This window comes from Saccostrea echinata, unplaced genomic scaffold, assembly GCF_033153115.1.
Source record: "Saccostrea echinata isolate AGI-Se365-2 ecotype Australia unplaced genomic scaffold, CSIRO_AGI_Sech_v1 ptg000056l, whole genome shotgun sequence".
Lineage (NCBI taxonomy): Eukaryota > Metazoa > Mollusca > Bivalvia > Ostreida > Ostreidae > Saccostrea > Saccostrea echinata.
The window spans coordinates 11,262,259-11,281,798 of record NW_026889805.1 but is presented as its reverse complement, the minus strand read 5'-3'; the positions used below and the strand labels follow the sequence as shown (position 1 = coordinate 11,281,798).

Here is a 19,540-nt window from a genome sequence, read left to right as displayed (position 1 = left end):
TTTGATAATGAATGCTAAGTAACTAAAATGTCCACTGTGTTAATAGACTGCACAGATTCTTGTATGAATGTTTCCCACAATGACGTACATGTACAAGAAAACAATATATAACTGTAAGAGTTGAAATGTGTATAAAAAAATTTATTCAGTATTTATAAATATCATAAGTTATTTTTCCCATCCACACCAAAATATATGCTGAATATATGTCCACTTTGATGCTCTTCAAGATAAGAGTGTAACTGTCCAAAGTCCATGTGGTATTCCCTCCCTTTGCCTCCTCGAACTCCAAAAACTTTTTCTTCAAACTTTGAAAATTTTCTGTGTTTGTCGATGTCATCCTCCCCAATGTCTTCCTCCTCCTTCTCTCGGATGACGATCCTCTTCCAGTTCATCCCTCTCAGGCGATGCCAGTAATCTTCCACATTACGACTATACCCCTCTGCACATATCACACCGGGCTTTCCCGGCAGACTAAATCCTGTTAACTTCAGCTCCTCTGCCCAGTCCAGTATGTCTCTCCTTTTGAATTTGCTGAAGATATGGTGACTATAGATCCACAGCCTGGACAGAACTGTGTCGTACTGAACCTCTTTGTCTGGCGTTGAATCACTCTCCTGTGATGATTGTACATAGTTATCAATGTTGTCCTGAATCCATTCAATGACAGAGTACATACAGATTTCTCCTCGGTCCAGATTCTGTATGAATTCATGCATGTCCTCATTGAGTTTCCTGTGATTCTCTTTACTCATACTCGGACATCGTGTGAACACATTGGGAGCAGCCTGAGGATACTCATGGGGAAATGTACAAACTAATTCCACAGATAACTGAAATATTGAAAAGTGCCAAAATCAACACCAAAATCGTCATTTCCTCTTTAATATTGCAAAAATGAAGAGTACCATAATGCACAAGATATTCTGAATTAGTCTACCTAGTTTATGAGCATTAAACAAACATTTTTAGCTCACCTGAGCCGAAGGCTCAAGTGCGCTTTTCTGATCACATTTTGTCTGTAGTCCGTCTGTCCGTCCGTCTGTCTGTAAACTTTTCACATTTTCGACTTCTTCTCAAGAACCACTGGGCCAATTTCAACCAAACTTGCCACAAAGTATCCTTGGGTGGAGGGGATTCAAGTTTGTTCAAATGAAGGGCCACGCCCTCTTTCAAGGGGAGATAATAAAGAATTAGTGAAAAATTAATTGCATCTTTTAAAAATCTTCTTCTCAAGAACCACAAAGCCAGGGAAGATGAAACTCATGTGGCAGCATCTTCAGGTAGTGTAGATTCAAGTTTGTTCAAATCATGACCCCCGGGGGTAGGGCGGGGCCACAATGGAGGATCAAAGTTTTACATAGAAATATATGGGGAAAAACCTTTAAAAATCTTCTTCTCAAGAACAGCAAAGCCATGATGAGTCATATTTATATGGAAGCATCCTCAGGTAGTGTAGATTCAAGTTTGTTCAAATCATGACCCCCGGGGGTAGGGCGGGGCCACAATGGAGGATCAAAGTTTTACATAGAAATATATGGGAAAAACCTTTAAAAATCTTCTTCTCAAGAACAGCAAAGCCATGATGAGTCATATTTAAATGGAAGCATCCTCAGGTAGTGTAAATTCAATTTTGTTCAAATCATGACCCCCGGGGGTAGGGCGGGGCCACAATGGAGGATCAACGTTTTACATAGAAATATATAAGAAAAACCTTTAAAAATCTTCTTCTCAAGAACAGCAAACCCATGATGAGTCATATTTATATGGAAGCATCCTCAGGTAGTGTAAATTCAAGTTTGTTCAAATCATGACCCCCGGGGGTAGGGTGGGGCTACAATGGAGGATCAAAGTTTTACATAGAAATATATAGGAAAAATCTTTAAAAATCTTCTCCTCAAGAACAGCAAAGCCATGATGAGTCATATTTATATGGAAGCATCCTCAGGTAGTGTAGATTCAAGTTTGTTCAAATCATGACCCCTGGGGGTAGGGCGGGGCCCCAAAGGAGGATCAAAGTTTTACATAGAAATATATGGGAAAAACCTTTAAAAATCTTCTTCTCAAGAACAGCAAACCCATGATTGGTCATATTTATATGGAAGCATCCTCAGGTAGTGTAGATTCAAGTTTGTTCAAATCATGACCCCCGGGGGTAGGACGGGGCCACAATGGAGGATCAAAGTTTTACATAGAAATATATAGGAAAAATCTTTAAAAATCTTCTTCTTAATAACAGCAAAGCCCTAATTAATCATATTGATATGGAAGCATCCTAAGGTAGTATAGATTTAAGTATGTCCAAATCATGACCCCTGGGGGTAGGGTGGGGCCCCAAGGGAGGATAAAAGTTTTACATAGAGATATATAGGAAAAATCTTTAAAAATCTTCTTCTCAAGAACAGCAAAGCCCTGATTGATCATATTTATGTGGAAGTATACTCAGGTAGTGTAGATTCAAGTTTGTTCAAATGTTGCCCCCCTGGGGTTGGGTGGGGCCACAATGGAGGATCAAAGCCTGAAATAGAAATATATAGGAAGATTTCTTCTGATGAAGAACTGCAAAGCCATGATTAGTCATTTTGATATGGAAGCATCATCAGGTAGTGTAAATTCAATTTTGTTCAAATGATGACCCCCGAGGGTAGGGTGGGGCCCAATAGGGGGATAGAAAATTTTACATAAGAACACATAGAAAAAATATTTCTTCTCAAGAACAGAAAAGCTATGTTTAGTCATATTGATATGGAAGCATCTTCAGGTAGTGTAGATTCAAGTTTGTTCAAATGATGACCCCCGAGAGTAGGACGGGACCACAATGGAGGATCCAATGTAACATAAGAACATATAGAAAAAATATTTCTTCTCAAGAACAGAAAAGCTATGTTTAGTCATATTGATATGGAAGCATCCTCAGGTAGTGTAGATTCCAGTTTGTTCAAATGATGACCCCTGGGATAGGGAGGAGCCACAAGGGGGGATCAAATTTTTACAAAGGAATATATCAGAATTTTTTTTTAAAATCTTCTCAAGTACAACAAAGCCATTTGTTATTTTGACATGGAAGCATCATCAGGTAGTTTAAAATTCAAGCCCCCCCCCCCCCCCCCCCCCCAGAATCTTTTCAATACTGAACTGATTTGTGCTTTTGCCTATCCACTGTGCTCAGGTGAGCGATGTGGCCCATGGGCCTCTTGTTTTTAAAAAATGTTTATAAGCATTAAACAAACAAGAAAAAATTCTTTAGAGGGGGGGGGGGGGGGGGGGGGGGGGGGGGAGGAATAGTTCTCGTAATATTTTCAGTTTAACAAGTTTCTTCTGGCATGAAGTCTAACACTAAATACCGTAAAACATGGTTACAACGACGTGCCAGAGATGGATGATTTTGCTTCATTATAAGCGTAATTTGTTATATCCATTAAGTTTACATTATATTTTAAAGTCACTGGGAAGAAATATCACTTCACTATGAGCGTCAATTCATCATAAGCATGTTTGTTATAAATGTGTTTTACTGTACAATGTTTTCATCTCGGATTGATATCTCGAAAGATATGTCAAAGGTTAAAATCAGTTGTCAAACAGGGCAGGCGGTAAACCTAGAAATGTGAACTGACTCTCTCAGTTTCCAATTGATATTTTTCATACCACTATAATTCCCACACACATAAATACAGTCAAACCTTGTTATCTCAAACTTCACGGGACTAAGAAAATACTTCAAGATATCCAGGGTAAAATACTTATGAAATAAGCACTTGGGACTTCAAAATCACTTAGACATATCCATGGTATTCAAGACATCCTTGTTCGAGATACCGAAGTTCAACTGTATATCATTAATGCTACTTATGGTGTCATTTGTCCAAGCAGTAATTAAGTTATAAAAAGCAGTGAGAAAATGGGTGGAAAAAACAGTATGTACAATATCATACGTTTGTAAGTTTTAAACGAGAGGCCTATGGGCCACATTGATCACCTGAGCATATCGGCTAGGAAAAAGCAAAAATCAGATCAGTATTGAAAAGTTTAAATAGGGGGGAGGGGAAGGACTTGAATTTTAAACTACCTGAGGATGCTTCCATATCAATATAACAAATGGCTTTGCTGTACTTGAGCAGAAGATTTTATTAAAGATTTTTTCCTATATATTCCCTTGTTAAAAATTTGATCCCCCATTCTTTGATCCCCATGGTTGGGGGGTAGGGAGGGGCCACCCCTCCGTCTCCAACAGGAGTTGATTTTCGATACTCACAAACCGAATTAAATGCCGAACTCACAATTTATCCATAGCACAATGCCTCTAGTACTCACCAATATCAATGAAAAGAAAATATCACTCCACATTTCGATACAGGACTAGCAAGATATTGAAAAGTACGAATTGAAAACAAATCTCGACAGTCAGATAAAATGTTTCATCGGACTGTATATTTTATAAACAAGCCATTAAAACAATGTTGGTGAGTATTAAAAGTATTGTACTATTGATAAGTTGTGAGATTGAAATTTAATTTGGTTCTCAAGTATTGAAAATCAGCCCGAGAATGCTGCCTGCAGTTGGAGGCGGCAAATTCCCAGTTTTCGTAATGGCGCCAGTTCTGACGTTTTCCTGGCACGTAAAATATCAAAATTGTGAAAAAAGCCAGGAAAACGTAAAATATTTCGGACTAGGGTGGGCAGTACTAGAAATACTGCTTGCCATCAAAAAGACAAATAAGAAACAACATGCCTTACAATAATCTATCCCAGGAAGGGGGGATAATTATAAGGAGTATTGGTAACCATAAATATCATATAAAGAATGACAAACATTTTTCAAAGACCCCAGGACAAATATAAAATCGATTTAGTACTGATTTTCTTTAAACTATTGAGATGTAGGTATTTACCTGGGTTCCCTCTGGATGGACACGAAGAGAGAATCCCAATCTTTGGTGGAGGTATTCATACTTTATTTGCCCAGATAAAAATGATTTGATGTTCTGTGGAGCAGTGGGATCATCCAGTGAGAATTCAGATTTATTGGGAAACATGCTAGTCAGCATTTCAACCTCAGACATTTGAAGCTCTAACATGGCCTCCACATCACAGCCTGGTTGGAAACCATCCATTTCTAAGGACATCTGCATAAAAACAAAAGAACTGAGTTGTCCCTTTTTTGTCTAAAATTCAAAAGAGTATAACTTGGACATCATAAATATTAATAGACCCAGAGACATGAATTGTCTCCGATAGCATGGATAAATCTATTTTGATTTTAATCATCAGTTTATTCAAGTAAAAATGTCCTTTTTGGGGGGGGGGGTGTCATATCATCTACATTGGAGCAAATAATGAATAATTTTCACAAGCAGTAAATCCATATCATTTCTAAAATGGTTCCCGTATAACTCTGGGCAAAGAAGATCAAGATGCATAAACATTCCATTGCCATTTTCTTCAATTTTTGCAAAGGAGATTATTATAACGATATATATATCTATTTCTCCTTTAAAGGTGCTTAGACACAGATTTGAAGTTAATATTTTCTCAAATTTTCTGTATAATATCGTGACTTATATATTGCAATAGCATTTCACATGAAAATATAATTAAAAACTTATTTTATCTGGTAATTATTGGAATTACGAATTCCTGGACGCGTTTGATTTACACATCCTTGCACTTTCACAAATTTTATCTTTATCCCTAACATTTAAGAAAAGAAGCGATTTTGTTGTGTATTAATGAAAAACATTACATCTATAATCCAGAAAATACAGGGTAGAAATGTGCGAAAGCAAACCCCCTCACTAATATCGTCAGCCCGTGCTCAGTGTTGTGTACAGAGTTTAACAAATTGAATACACCCGTGAAACGTAAACTGTTTTTGTAAACAGGGCACGAGCTCTGTTATTGTTATTGTTTTCGATTCACTGGGTGTGTTCAATTGTTAAAGTCTGCACACACCATTGAGCACGGACTGACAATACTGTGAGTGGGTTTTGCTTTCGAAAATTTCTACTCTGAATTTTCTAATATTTTTCATTAATACACAACAAAATTGCCACTTTTCTTAAGTATTAAGAATAAAATTAAAATTTGTGAAAGTGCAAGGATGTGTCAATCAAACGCGTTCAGAAATTTGAAGTTTCAATAACTACGAGATGAAATAAGATTTTTATTATATTTTAGTATGAAATGCTATAGCAACATATAAGTCATGAAATTTTACAGAAAATTTGAGAAAATATTAACTTCAAATCTGTGTCCAAGCACCTTTAATGCACTAAAGCAAAATATATAATAACCTTGTTATTGTGAATAATGTCCCCTTTTCGGCTGATAACCCAAGCTGAACATTTCCAAGATCCAACGTTAACAACTGTCAACACTATCCTTATTCTCACGACACTCACGTTGACGTTTCGTGTAAACAATACCACTTCCGTTGATTATGGAAGCTCGATCCCGATTATACGATGTATAAATCATTTTCAGAGAGCCACAAGGAGTTCGCGTACCTACGGAAATTTTCATTAAATATGAAAAATACGTAAATATCTGTTATTATGAAAGGTATTACATTTTTTTGTTTATTAAAAATTTCGGTAAATTGATGGGTATGCGAACTTCTGTGAGAAAACATATATATTTTTTATGTCCCTGTAATCGAAGATTCGAGGTTATATAGTTTTTGCCCTGTCCGTCAGTCTGCTTGTTCCCAATTAACATTTCTCTTAACTTTTGATTGGTTGGAGCTATTTCACAATTGTATTCCTCCTTTTTGGTATCAACCTATTTGACCTCTTGGCCTTGGAGTTAGAAACACTTACGCAAAAAAAATATCCATAACTTCTGAACAATTGGTGCTAGGGCTTTCATATTTTGCAAATGTATTTCTTGTGACATATAGTCCTCCCCTGCGTGCCGTTAATTTTTACCCTTTGTCCTTGACCCTGGAGTTTGACCCCCTTTTAGAAAACATTAACCTTGACCATAACTTTTGAATGGTTGGTGCTTGGGCTTTCATATTTATCAGGTATGTCCATTGACACTTGTAAGTCCTTTCTTTGGGTATATCATTATTGATCTCTTGACCTTGGAGTTTGACTTGCATTTAAGAAATCTTAACCTTCACCATAAGCTGCCATAGGGGGGCATCAGTGTTTCACAAACACATCTTGTTTCATATTAAAAATATTTTCAGATTAAAAAAAAAAAAAATCAGTATTCACATTAACAACTGAACCTGATGTACCCGGTAAGTAATCCCTTTTTATGGTACATTTTTTACATTATTCGTTGAATTTTTCTTCATATACTGTGTACAGGGAAATTTTCGCCCCCATTTTATTTTCGCCCATTTCACCCTAATCACAGGTGGGCAAATTTAAAACGGGGCGATTTCAAAGAACACAATATAATTTCTTAAACAGAACTCTGATTGGGCAAATTTAAAACGGGGCAAAATTGTTTGCAAGTGCAAAAGGGCGAAAATAACCCTGCATACAGTATTAAGATTTAGTTCCTCTTAGTATCATAGTGCTATAGTAACGGTATCCTCTACTTACTAAAAGGTATAGGTTTTACATATTGCATAACTGGGTTATACCATTTATTAAGTATATACATGTATCTTCATGCATCAGTCAACAATTTGGTGTCCTAAGTGAACAAAGACATAACTTTTAAATCAGTTTTAATATATACATGTATTTTTTACTAATAAAATACAATGCTATAATTGCAGAAATCAGAGCATATTTACGTTTTTGATAAACGTGTGTCTGTCATTTATACACTTTAAATAGCATCTCAACAAAAAAAACCTCACACCAAAGAATAGAAGTATAAAAATAAATAATTAAAATTAGATTGTTTTCAACTATGGTGTTCGTAATAGCCTAGTTTGTGACTAAAACTTCTGTTTTTATAACCGGTATGTTACATAAACTCTTAATTCCTTCTGCATAAAATTCATTATAAAGCCTAAAAATCTTCAACATTTTGATAAAATATTTAACAGTCTACTTTACTGAAAAGGAAATGGACAGAAGATCTCCACATGGGTTAGTAAGACTAAGGCCATAGTAAAATTAAAGAAAAACATGCATATTTTAATATTGTCTAAAAGATGAAGAAATTGTATCAATTATGTGACTATATAATTTTAAAATACAAGTATATGTCTATGAAAAGATTACATATGGATGCTGCTGATAGAATCCTTTCTAGAAAAATATCAGGATTCATTTACTGAACACATTTTTATTTCCCTGGCAGAAAAGGAGATATGAAAAATGAGACAAAAGTGTGCATATGAACACATTAAAATGGACATTCAGAAGATTTATTATTTTGAATGGATTTTTATGTAAAAAAAAATTACAATTGATATAAAATTTATACATGTTGTTGAATATTTTTGACTGAGTAAAAGTACATGTAAAGTAAAATAACAATACTCATAGAGAAATCAATTTGTGGTTTTATGTAATAGGTTTTAAGCAAACATTATTCCTAATAAAAATACACGTACTTGATAATTAATCACTCATACATGAAGTACAATTTTGTGCATGTAAGTTCAGAAATTAAAAATTACTACATTTTCAATTCTTTGGTAGAAAAAAGTCTATGATATATTGTGTAAGACTTGAAAATCACATTGAAATGTTAAAAGCAGATTAAGCAATCATATTATAACAATATCAGAATACATTTGCACATGTAGCTTGATCTTGATAACACACAGATGTTCAAAGGTAATAATAAAATCAAAGAAAATGAGTTACATTTTCAAAACTGATATTATATGGATTTAAATGTAATATTTCAAAACACTGAAGAAAAATCTTAATTTTCATAATTGTTCCAAACATTTTAAAAATTAAAAAAAAAATACAAAAAATAAAAAAAATTCATGAGTCTAAGAATAGGCAAGAGGATAACTATTTCATTCAAAGCAACACCAAAACAATAGGAATATATAAAGACCTAACACAAATTAAAATCATTTCTGTAATAAAATTAAATACATGTATAATTATATACACAGGAAAGAAATCTTACTGGCAAAACATCAATGCATTAAAAAATAAATACAAGCACTACTACATAAACCTAAAAAAAAAAAATGCTTAGTACATGTATACTGACCATAGATGATATATGATTGCCATTTTTACAGACACATTACTTCAATATTTTAATTTCATGTGTATTCTCATTAAACATAATTTTTGGAATAATTTATTTCTAATACTAAAACAAAACTTTAAATATGTGAAGTAACATTGATTTTGTTACATAAAGTGTCAAAAACATGGTTAATAATAAAATCTGAAGTGAGAACATTCTATTTTATATACAGCTTTTTTGTTTTCCAAGATACAAAACAACCTTGCTAAGACATAAACGTTACATACAATTAGCACTTATAATCAATATGAACTGAAGTTAGTCTTCACCACATACATACCGGTACTATTCATATTTACAAAAATAAAGTAAGATGGCGATTAGATACCTCATTATAAATAATGAGGAAATTTGTGATAGTTTTCTATGTTATGAGTAAATGTATATGAGAAAATGAAGAGTTCATGAATTCAGTGAAAAGTGAAGAGTATGTACAAAGTAGGGTGAATAGTGATGTGTGTGTATCCATGCTATGATGTAGAAAATGCATTACTTCCTGGTGAGGTGAATTGTAAACAAATAAGTGTAAAGATGAGAGCTATCAAGAAGAGAATGATAAGTTGCTGCCTTTGAGTTTGTAGCTGAAGCTCAGTGGTTCTGTTCTCAAGATCTGAGACAGTATTTGATTGTCTAGTTGCCTTTATTTTCAGTTCAGAGATTGTAATGGATTGCTCTGTAGTCTTAGTCTCTAGGTCCGAGTTCTTAGTCTCCAGGTCAGAGTTCTTAGTCTCCAGGTCAGAGTTCTTAGTCTCTAGGTCAGAGATTGTAATGGATTGCTCTGTAGTCTTAGTCTCCAGGTCCGAGTTCTTAGTCTCCAGGTCAGAGTTCTTAGTCTCCAGGTCAGAGTTCTTAGTCTCCAGGTCAGAGATTGTAATGGATTGCTCTGTAGTCTTAGTCTCCAGGTCCGAGTTCTTATTCTCCAGGCCCGAGATTGTAAAGGATTGCTCTGTAGTCTTAGTCTCTAGGTCCGAGTTCTTAGTCTCCAGGTCAGAGTTCTTAGTCTCCAGGTCCGAGTTCTTAGTCTCCAGGTCAGAGATTGTAATGGATTGCTCTGTAGTCTTAGTCTCCAGGTCCGAGTTCTTAGTCTCCAGGTCAGAGATTGTAATGGATTGCTCTGTAGTCTTAGTCTCTAGGTCCGAGTTCTTAGTCTCCAGGTCAGAGTTCTTAGTCTCCAGGTCAGAGATTGTAATGGATTGATTTGTAGTCTTACTCTGTAGGTCAAAGATAGTAGCAGATTGTTTTGATGTCTTAATCTCCAGATCAGTGACTGCTTTAGACAACTCAAAATTCTTTTCTTTCATCAAGGCTAAATTTTCCTCAAGTCTGCTTAAACTAATTTCAATTGTTGAAATAAGCTTGTCATACTGTGCTTTAATAATGTTTTTGCACATATCAACAGATTCTTTCAATTCTTTATTTTCCCTCTGAAGTTTCATCCTTTCTTCCTTCATGTCTAAGAAGTACTTCCCTTGTGCCTCATTTTCCATCATATATAGTGCCCTATCATCCTCTAATTCAGAGATCATCTCAGATTTCTGCATCAATTGGTTATAAATATCTGTTTTTTCCCTACATTCCCTGTGACATTTCTGTTTAAGATCCCTGACCATGTCTGTCAGTCTGTCTGTGTTTTGTTCATGTTCATGAATTGTAACCTGCATGTCTGTAATGGTTTCTGTTTGTCTGGTAATTTCATTCTGGAGTGCCTGATTGTCTGTCTGTAACTGTTGACACCTGTGTTGGGACACCTGCTTATCTTTCCTCTCATCCTCCAGCTCAGTCAGACACTGAGTATGTTCCTGCTGCAGGGAATTGTGGTCTAGCTGAAGCTGGGCCTTGTCCTGTTGGACTTTACATAGGATTCTCTGAAGATTGAGCTTCTGTGTTTGTAGATCATTAATCTTCCTTATATTTGCTGTACTGGACTGCCCCAATACTTGAATCATGACATCCTTTGAGCTCAGCATTTGTTCAAGGAGTCCAATGCTTCGAAGATGGCGGTTCAGAGTTTCCCTAAACTCTTCATTTTCTAAGTATAGCTGCCCTAAAAAACCATTAAATTTAAAATTTTGTATAATTTCTGAACAATATTTTATTTAATGCATCACAAGAATATGTAACATAGAGAACACATTTAAACTTAAGTTCTTATCTAATAGTTTTACCACTGAGGTTACCAAAACTTAACTGACTCATAAAAATTAAGTGGTGACATTTAGAAAAATTATATCATATTTTTTTAAATAAAAGAATAAAATGGGGTCACTCTGTCAATGCTCTAAATATTCAATTTCAGGGAAATGCCTTTATAATCAATGCTTATTTTGTCAGAGGAAATCTTGGCAGTAAATCAATATTGGTTTGAAATTTCTCCATTACAGATCTAATAGACCACTACAGAGTCATCCCGTTTTACTCTATAGACCCTCTGAACCTCACTATGAAGTACCTAATGTCTTGTGAGAGGTGTCCGTCAGGTCATTACCTTCATATATCAACAGGAACCGGGAAAACTCCAGAACTTTTGGAGCACGATCTACAGAAAGAAAGCAAAAACCAAAATATTCCGATTCAAGCAAAATTATTGATCTGCTTAATATAACTGTTTACAATTATGTAAATCTGATTGAACTGCATACCACATTTGAAAATTAAGGCAATTATTTTTTACTATTTCCATAAGATTCTCAGATTATAGTCATAATGCTGCCATTGATGGGTTAAATGTTGATATATTATGGATTCAGTATGCTTTAAATGACACAGTTTTGAGAATCAATGCTGGTACTTAACAGATGTTTCAAAATTTATCTTAATATATGGATCATTGATTGCATGTTTAAAGAATAAGATCATAATTAGTTTTATTTTTCAGTAAAAGCAAGTCAGAATCAGAGTTCCAACAGTTTGGATAAAGATCCTATAAAACTGTAAACGAATACCAGTATATGGTTTATAAAAAATATCATATTGCATTATTTCTGTGAAGTTTAAGTTGTATACATAGACTGGAATTTATAAAACTGATTTCTTTACATTTCTTATAGTTTATCCAGTTTCAATTTTGCATGCAGAGTTTTTTTTGTGGATGATTTGTTTATTTTTTTTTTTGGGGGGGGAGGGGTTCTTTGTTTCTTTGGGAAGGGTCTTTTTGTATATTTGTTTGTTTTAAATAAAAACCTTCCAACATCATTCTACAAGTATTTATCTTTTCACCCCTATTGTCATGGCCTAATCCTGTCCCTGGGAGTCATTATTTGAAAATTTAATGTTCATCTCTTAAGGAAGCTGTCTTTTTTGCTTTAACTTTTCTGGCCAGTCCTGTGTTTTTATTTTTTGACAATGATTTTAAATAACCCCTCCCATTTTTCTTTATTGCTGAATTGTTCCTTTAATTTGAAAAAAAAAATATATGAATTTCCTTTAAAGACAGATGGTTTGTGCTTAGTTTGATTGACATATTAATGCATGTAACTTACGTAGTTTTTGGAAGAAATGGTTGTATGCGTGTTGTTGATCTTCCTGAGAGAAGTGGTTAAAGATGGCTTGGACGGATGCTTGATTCTGTGGATTAACATCTGCCCAACCTATAACAACAGATTGACTACAAAATCATACATCATAATCGTGTTTACTCCACAGAAATATACATTAGTTTTCAACGGTTTGGCATATTTAATGAACATCATTTAATAAAATGAAGTAACAATAAGCAAAGTTTTTTTTTCTATTTAATAGTTAGGCTCTGTTACAATATACTAATTTTCTCTCTCCATTTACAATAAAATGCATGTATCACAGTATGCAAATGGCAAGAATCAGGTATTTTTGCTTTTCATTTGAGCCAACATTCAAAATCCACATTTCCCTAAACGTAATTGATTTTTTTTTCTTTTCTGTCCATTCACAATGCAAAAAATTAGCTATGCAGAAGTATGAACAATTAGGTCAACTTTAACAAAGTTCTTTGAATACAGAGCAAAATGCTCAGTATTTTTAACAATGGAAACAAACCGTGAAGATTTTGTGAGATCGGCTGGGGTGGACTGGGGGTAGGGAATGTCCCTCCTGCAATACTGTTTGCTACAGTTGGACAGGGGTGTGGAAAATTGTCCATGTGTTGTTTGAATGTGTACAAATGGTCTGCATTCACTGGAGGACACCCTGAAAATAAGATGCATAAAAATTTAACAATCAGTTCATTTTTTTCAGTCAGTACATGTACATGTATCATGGTGTAATGGTTTGGGCCATGGATATTGGCCTGGATAGCTCAGTTGGTAGAGCACCTGACTAGACATGCAGGGCTCACAGGTGATTCCCAGTCCAGCCATACATTTTCTCCTTTCCTGTTACAACAGTAACATTATATATAACAACTGTGCGTTTTTAACTGGATTTTCTGAAGGAAAAATCTGGTTATTGAAATGGTGAAAATGGCAGGCAGGTGGCCGGGTAGGTGGGCTGCTGCCAAATGGGTATTTGTCCATATAATTCCTCCTAAAGTTTTCAAGATAGGAACTTTTTTTATTTTGCAGATCAATTGTATATATATCAAAGATATGCATATTACATGTACTTAGATTTTTTTTTGTTAATTTTTGAGAAAAATACCAGCTTTTGAACTTAGTCATTTTTTTGCCAAATATTCCATATAGGGCACCCCATTTGTCTGGATATCTTCTACAGTTTTCAAGACAGGAACTTTTAATACCCCCCCCCCCCTTCAAACAAGTTTAGGGAGTATATAGGAATCATCTTTCATCCATCTGTCCCTGCAAACTTCTCTGGGCTATAACTTTGTGAAAGTTCATACTTGTTAAAGAGATTGCTTATCACCTGTTAGTGTGTCATGACTTTGACCCAAGGCCATTCTGGTCATCTTTGGAAACTCATACTTGGTACAAAGACTGTTAATGACCTAAGGTTGACTCAAGACCTTGACCAGATCATTTCAGCAAGTTCAAGGTCATTGGTATGAAAAGTGTAAAATTCATAACAAATGCGATTATAATTTTCTAGAGAAATACCAGTTTTGTTCATATAAAGAAAACCCATTTGCTGTCACATTGACAATTTCTTCATATCGATACCATTCACCTTCTTTATGTTGGAAATATCTAAATGACTCTCCAACACCATACATTTAGTTTAAAAAATATTAGTTGGTCTCAATATGGTCTGCAGGTTACTTTTGGTCTGCTGTCAAAAAAGGCAAACATTAAATCCCTCTGATTCAACATTAAGAATATGTACCAATTCAAAATTCACAAATAGATTTTAATTCATTCAATAATAATTACCTGGTCTCTTAAAAAGATGAACATTCCTAATGATTTTTTTAATATTTATGCCCAATAAGTACCTGTTCTATGCATTATAAGTTCTTTGATGCTAGTCAAAATTTCTTCATCAACTCCATTGTAGAAAGGTTGTTGTGGGACACTACCACCTAAAAAATCAATTTCAGAAATTGAAAAAAGCAACTTGCCACATGTACAGTCAAACCTTGTTATCTCAAACTCGATGGGACCAAGGAAAAACTTTGAGATATCCTAGGATTTGAGATATCAGGGGTAAAATACTTAAAGAATAAGTGGTTGGGACTTCCAAATCACTTTGACATATCCATGGTATTCAAGATATCAGTGTTCAAGATATCGAAGTTCAACCGTACTTGTATTCAGCCACCCCAATACATTTTACTGTAAGAAATGACATCTCCATTGCAAATGGAATTCCTATCTTTTAATAACTGCATTGAGACTTTGAAAATGACAATTATTCAACAGCTAAAAAATAAAAAAATATTTAACAGTACTGTGATACTGAGGTTCAATTTTGCAAATATGGATTTACATACTATCTGACTAAGATGGGAGGTGAAGAATAGAGATTGCAAAACTAAAAATGTCAGACATTTTATAAACATTTACAACAAATTACACAGCAAAGAACTGAAATAACTATTATCTTGAAAAGGTATACACAACTTCTGATAGGATGGGCAAACACTGTACCTCTTGGAAGATTCACAAGTAAGGAAACTTAAACAAGTTATTAAAATAATAGTCACTTGCTATCAATGTCAGCTGGCTCAATATTAACAAAAATTTTCACTTGTCCATCAGACAAGTTGTCAGTAATTGTTACTTGTCTGAATTCATTTTACTTGTCCCATCCTGAAGAGATATAAAAAAAATTTTTAGAACTTCATTTTCAAGAATGAAGTAGTATAATTATATTTTGACTTATAAAAAATTGTTTAATCATGAAAATAACTGTAACCTTATAGTCTTGGTTGTGCTTGTATATCTGTTGATATCAAGTGATGTGTGACTAAACCTTCAAGATTGTAGTGTTGCGTATTTGATGTTTGCATATTTTAAAATATGACAGTGTGAAAAGGATTCTTTGGGATTTCTTTTCAATCACATTTACAATATTCCATAATGGTACAAAAATAACTTACTTGTCCAATCGGACTATTCACTATAGTCGTGACATACTACATACACTAGTATTGTGATTCTTATGAAAATTGGTTATTCACTACCATGTATATTCTTTCAAAATAAATAGAGAATAATACATGGCAAAATCTGTATCACACCCCATATCAAACCCGAGACTCCAATATCAGCCCGAGGGCCGAAGGCCAGAGGGCTGATATTGGTCGAGGGTTGATATTGGGTGTGATACAGATTTTGTAATGTATTGTTGTTTTTATTATATATTTGAAAATAGTGTCAAAAAAATCATATATAAACCTGTAAATTAATTAATTCTTAATAATTGAATATGTTCTTTTTTTTCGTTGAATTTCCTTTCTCATTATTTTTTCCAAAGGCAATGCATACAGCAATAAGAAATGAAATAATTATAAATTAAACAAATAATTATTTTGAATAGCATAAAATATCTGATGAAAATTTACAATTTAAATAAACTTTATAAACAATTAATAGAAAAAGATCCGAGGTACTCCGAATGAAAAATACAGCAGAGATGTTCCGGAAAGGTGTGATAAAGGGTAAAATAAAGGGTGCTGATACAGGGTGTGTAATACAGGGCGCGTGCCTGTGTTCATATCAGGGATGCAAAAATCCTGTATTATTAAACAAATATATAATAAAGACTTTTATCATATACTTAGTAGTAAATACACCGATTCCGCACTTTGCAATATGGATATAACGTCACAATACCCCATATCAATGACCGGTCTGTAAACCCATATCACATATCAGACCAGCATGCAAAATTCAATATAAATCCACAAGTAACGTTTTAATAACTTTTTAAGGTTAATTAATTTACTCTATTTTATTTTTAAAAATATACATGTAATATAACTCACTGACTTGATTATTTTTCAAATGACCAAAAATTGAATCTATTAGATTTTAAAGGGCTGATATGGGGCCACTCAGGCTGATATGACATATGATGTGGATTTTAGTACATAATATTCTCTATTTAAAGACCATTAAGGTCAAGATCTAGTAGATGAAAGGTGCCTACAGATTTCTCAAATTTGAGAAATAAATTCCTTTAATGCTGCTTTATAACTTTAGCTTGGTCAGATAAGGTGTTTCGGGGCATAATGTGTAGATGAACAAGACGAAAAACCATATTTTAAACTGTCATTTTCAATGGAAAATTAAGAAAACTAGTCATGAATACGGGAGTTTTTTTCCATATCAGACAAAGAAATGCATCCAGATTGCCTACAGTCTCTCAGAAAACGGTAATTTGTATGTTCTTGGCCTCTTCTTTAAATTAATATTAAATTGAATATAGGTATCGGGATTACTTTTCACATGATTTCAAATTGAATTCTATGAAAGTACTTTATTTTCTACAAAATTCTACTAGAGCCGTAAAGTACGGGAAAAAGAAAGTTAAAATTGATTATGACGTCATAATGGATTTAGCACCAAAAAGTTAGTCTGAAGTCATTTACTAGATCTTGACCTTAAGGAGAGAGTAATGTAGTGATCAGGCAGGTTGGATCACTGTTGGCCAAATAGCTCAGTTGGTAGAGCACCTGACTAGTGATTCAGGGGCCTTAGGTTTGAATCCTGGTCTGGTCTGTCACATTTTCCTCATTTCCTGTTACATGTGTATACATACACCGGAACATAATTCAAATAGAAAAATTGATGGCTATTCTTTTTTTTTCCATATTACACATAATCAAGTATACAATTTTAAAAAAATCTAAGGAAAAGCGGCTGGTCTTGGGAAAAAATGTCATTCTAATATGAAGAAGAATATCTTGGAATATATTAAATAGTGTTTATATATCTTTCATTGAAAATTGTTTCACCATATGCATTGTGTTTCATATCACTCAATACACTAATGAGTAGAAATTCTAGAATACAATACTGCTTGACTGACCAGAGAAATAAATGCTAAATAATATTTGTCTCTTGACTGACCAACCAAGCCTACTCTGACAGATTGTATTACATTGTGTGCAATGTTTATGCACAGTTTATTTTTCATATATATAAAAAACCTCCTTTCAGATGAACTCATAGGAGAATCAAACTATGTTTTCGTTTTAAAACATGCATAAAATGTACCACTACCACCTACCCCCCCCCCCCCCTTTTACAAGTATTCTCAAATGTCAACGTGTTTACTGTTTATCATTAAATTCTGCTCTGGTCTATAGTGATAAAATAGGATGAAAGTCTGAAAATGCTTGCAATTATTCAGATATCAAGTTTTATAACACTACACACTAGAAAAGCCTGTTCAGTATATCTCCCGAAATTTTAGAGACTCTCATGCTTTGACACAGAGCGGTAACAACTTTCATGCTTATTCCATTGAACCTCGAACGCAATCACTACCATGCACATTTATTTTGATATTTGAAATCAATGTAAACATAGCTTACCAACTAATGCTGCCATTATTTTCTCAATTTGTCCAATATTTAGGATTAAAGTTTACAAGTTTGCCTTTTCTTCCATGGATGTTTGTACCTATTTTTAGATGCTAGAAATTATACTAGAGAGCTACTTTACAAAGGGGAATAAATCTGTAATTTGTAAAGATATGCATTAATCATATTTAATTTAACATTTAATAAACACTGTTGAGCAAATTAAGCAAGATAAACAATTTATTTTTTGAACATCTCAATTAGAAATGGTAGTAAAAAGTCTAGACAATGTCGTGTCCGGAGTTAAATGTCGCACTGTTATTAATTATATCTGTCGTGTGATTAAAAGAACGCATAATATTTATCAACAGGATGACACCGGCGAAAAAAAAATTGTGATAAAAATTCTTGGTCCCATACCACTCAGAATATTAAAAAAAATACATGTCCAGTCCTCATTCTTTGTGGGAAAAGTCAAATCAATGTCCCATATATACATGTCAAAACCTTTCTCTTTAAGCATCCGCCATCTAGAGAGATGGGAGAATGACTATACATGTAGCTACAGCCTCCATTAAATTGAATAAAGGTTGGTATTTTCTTTGTCAGAACTGAATGTTTGGGATCTTTATATGTAATTTTTGATCACAAGCAACTTGAAAATGTATTATGAGATTTAATGAAGAAAATGAGCCAGATATCATTTTCAGTTGCAGGAAGATAATAGATACGAGAGCACTTTGGTACAAACCTTGAAATCTAATTTAATGTTTACATGTATCTAAATTTAGGAATAACCAAAGATTCTACATACTACTGATTTAGAAAAAATTGAGTGTCTGAGATTTTAAGTAGACATGAATTTTCACATTAATCCTTCTTCATCATGTTAAGGTCAGTCAACCGATATTGGTGAGTTCTCTTAATTGACTTTTTTTTCGATGAAATGTATACAATTTAGTATTAATTTATTTGTGTATTGTTTGATGTTCTATACGAGTAATTTATTTTAATTGATAATTTTTGTTACAGTTTCATAGAGGAGAAATATGAATGCCCTATCTACATTATTGTTGTACGAAAATTGCTTGTCCCACCCTAATGAATGCCCCCAAAAGTACCTGTCCCATCATACATTGCACCGGTCCAACCCTGGTGATTGCCTCGTCCCTAAACTTAAAAAATTGCGCCCTATAAGAGTGCATTCTACTCTGATCCAGACATATACTGAGTAGTCTTGTTGAAACATGCATTTTGACATGTAGTGAAAGTTTATCAAGTAATTTTATGTGTTTCTTTAACTTGAATGTAAATTTCAAGTAAATCAACGGAAATTATACTTTATAACGTTTTAGAAGGAGTTATCCTTCTTGTCACCCAATGTAATCGGAATGCGAACAATCAATTTAATAACTTGAGAAGCCAAAAAATTGTACTTATAATGATAAATTA

The 19,540-nt window shown here is 33.8% G+C and overlaps 1 protein-coding gene and 1 long non-coding RNA gene across 3 annotated transcripts; one reads left to right on the top strand and one right to left on the bottom strand.

Moving 5' to 3' along the window:
* Positions 1-126: 126 nt before the first annotated feature.
* Positions 127-14,598, bottom strand: LOC133173115 (RWD domain-containing protein 2A-like). The gene is made up of 7 exons (XM_061308046.1): positions 14,552-14,598; positions 13,201-13,350; positions 12,666-12,773; positions 11,636-11,722; positions 10,842-11,230; positions 4,893-5,165; positions 127-833 (listed from the first exon to the last, which is right to left on the bottom strand). Exons 1-7 carry the CDS (start codon positions 14,562-14,564, stop codon positions 162-164), a joined length of 1,692 nt encoding a protein of 563 aa, XP_061164030.1. The 5' UTR covers positions 14,565-14,598; the 3' UTR covers positions 127-161.
* Positions 10,009-10,580, top strand: LOC133173116 (uncharacterized). Of its 2 annotated transcripts, XR_009718994.1 has the most exons (4): positions 10,009-10,074; positions 10,159-10,277; positions 10,320-10,361; positions 10,446-10,580. It is a non-coding gene; the product is annotated as an uncharacterized LOC133173116 (long non-coding RNA). The 2 variants fall into 2 exon arrangements; XR_009718995.1 differs by lacking the exon at positions 10,009-10,074 and having other exon boundaries at positions 10,093-10,214; positions 10,257-10,361.
* Positions 14,599-19,540: the final 4,942 nt, after the last annotated feature.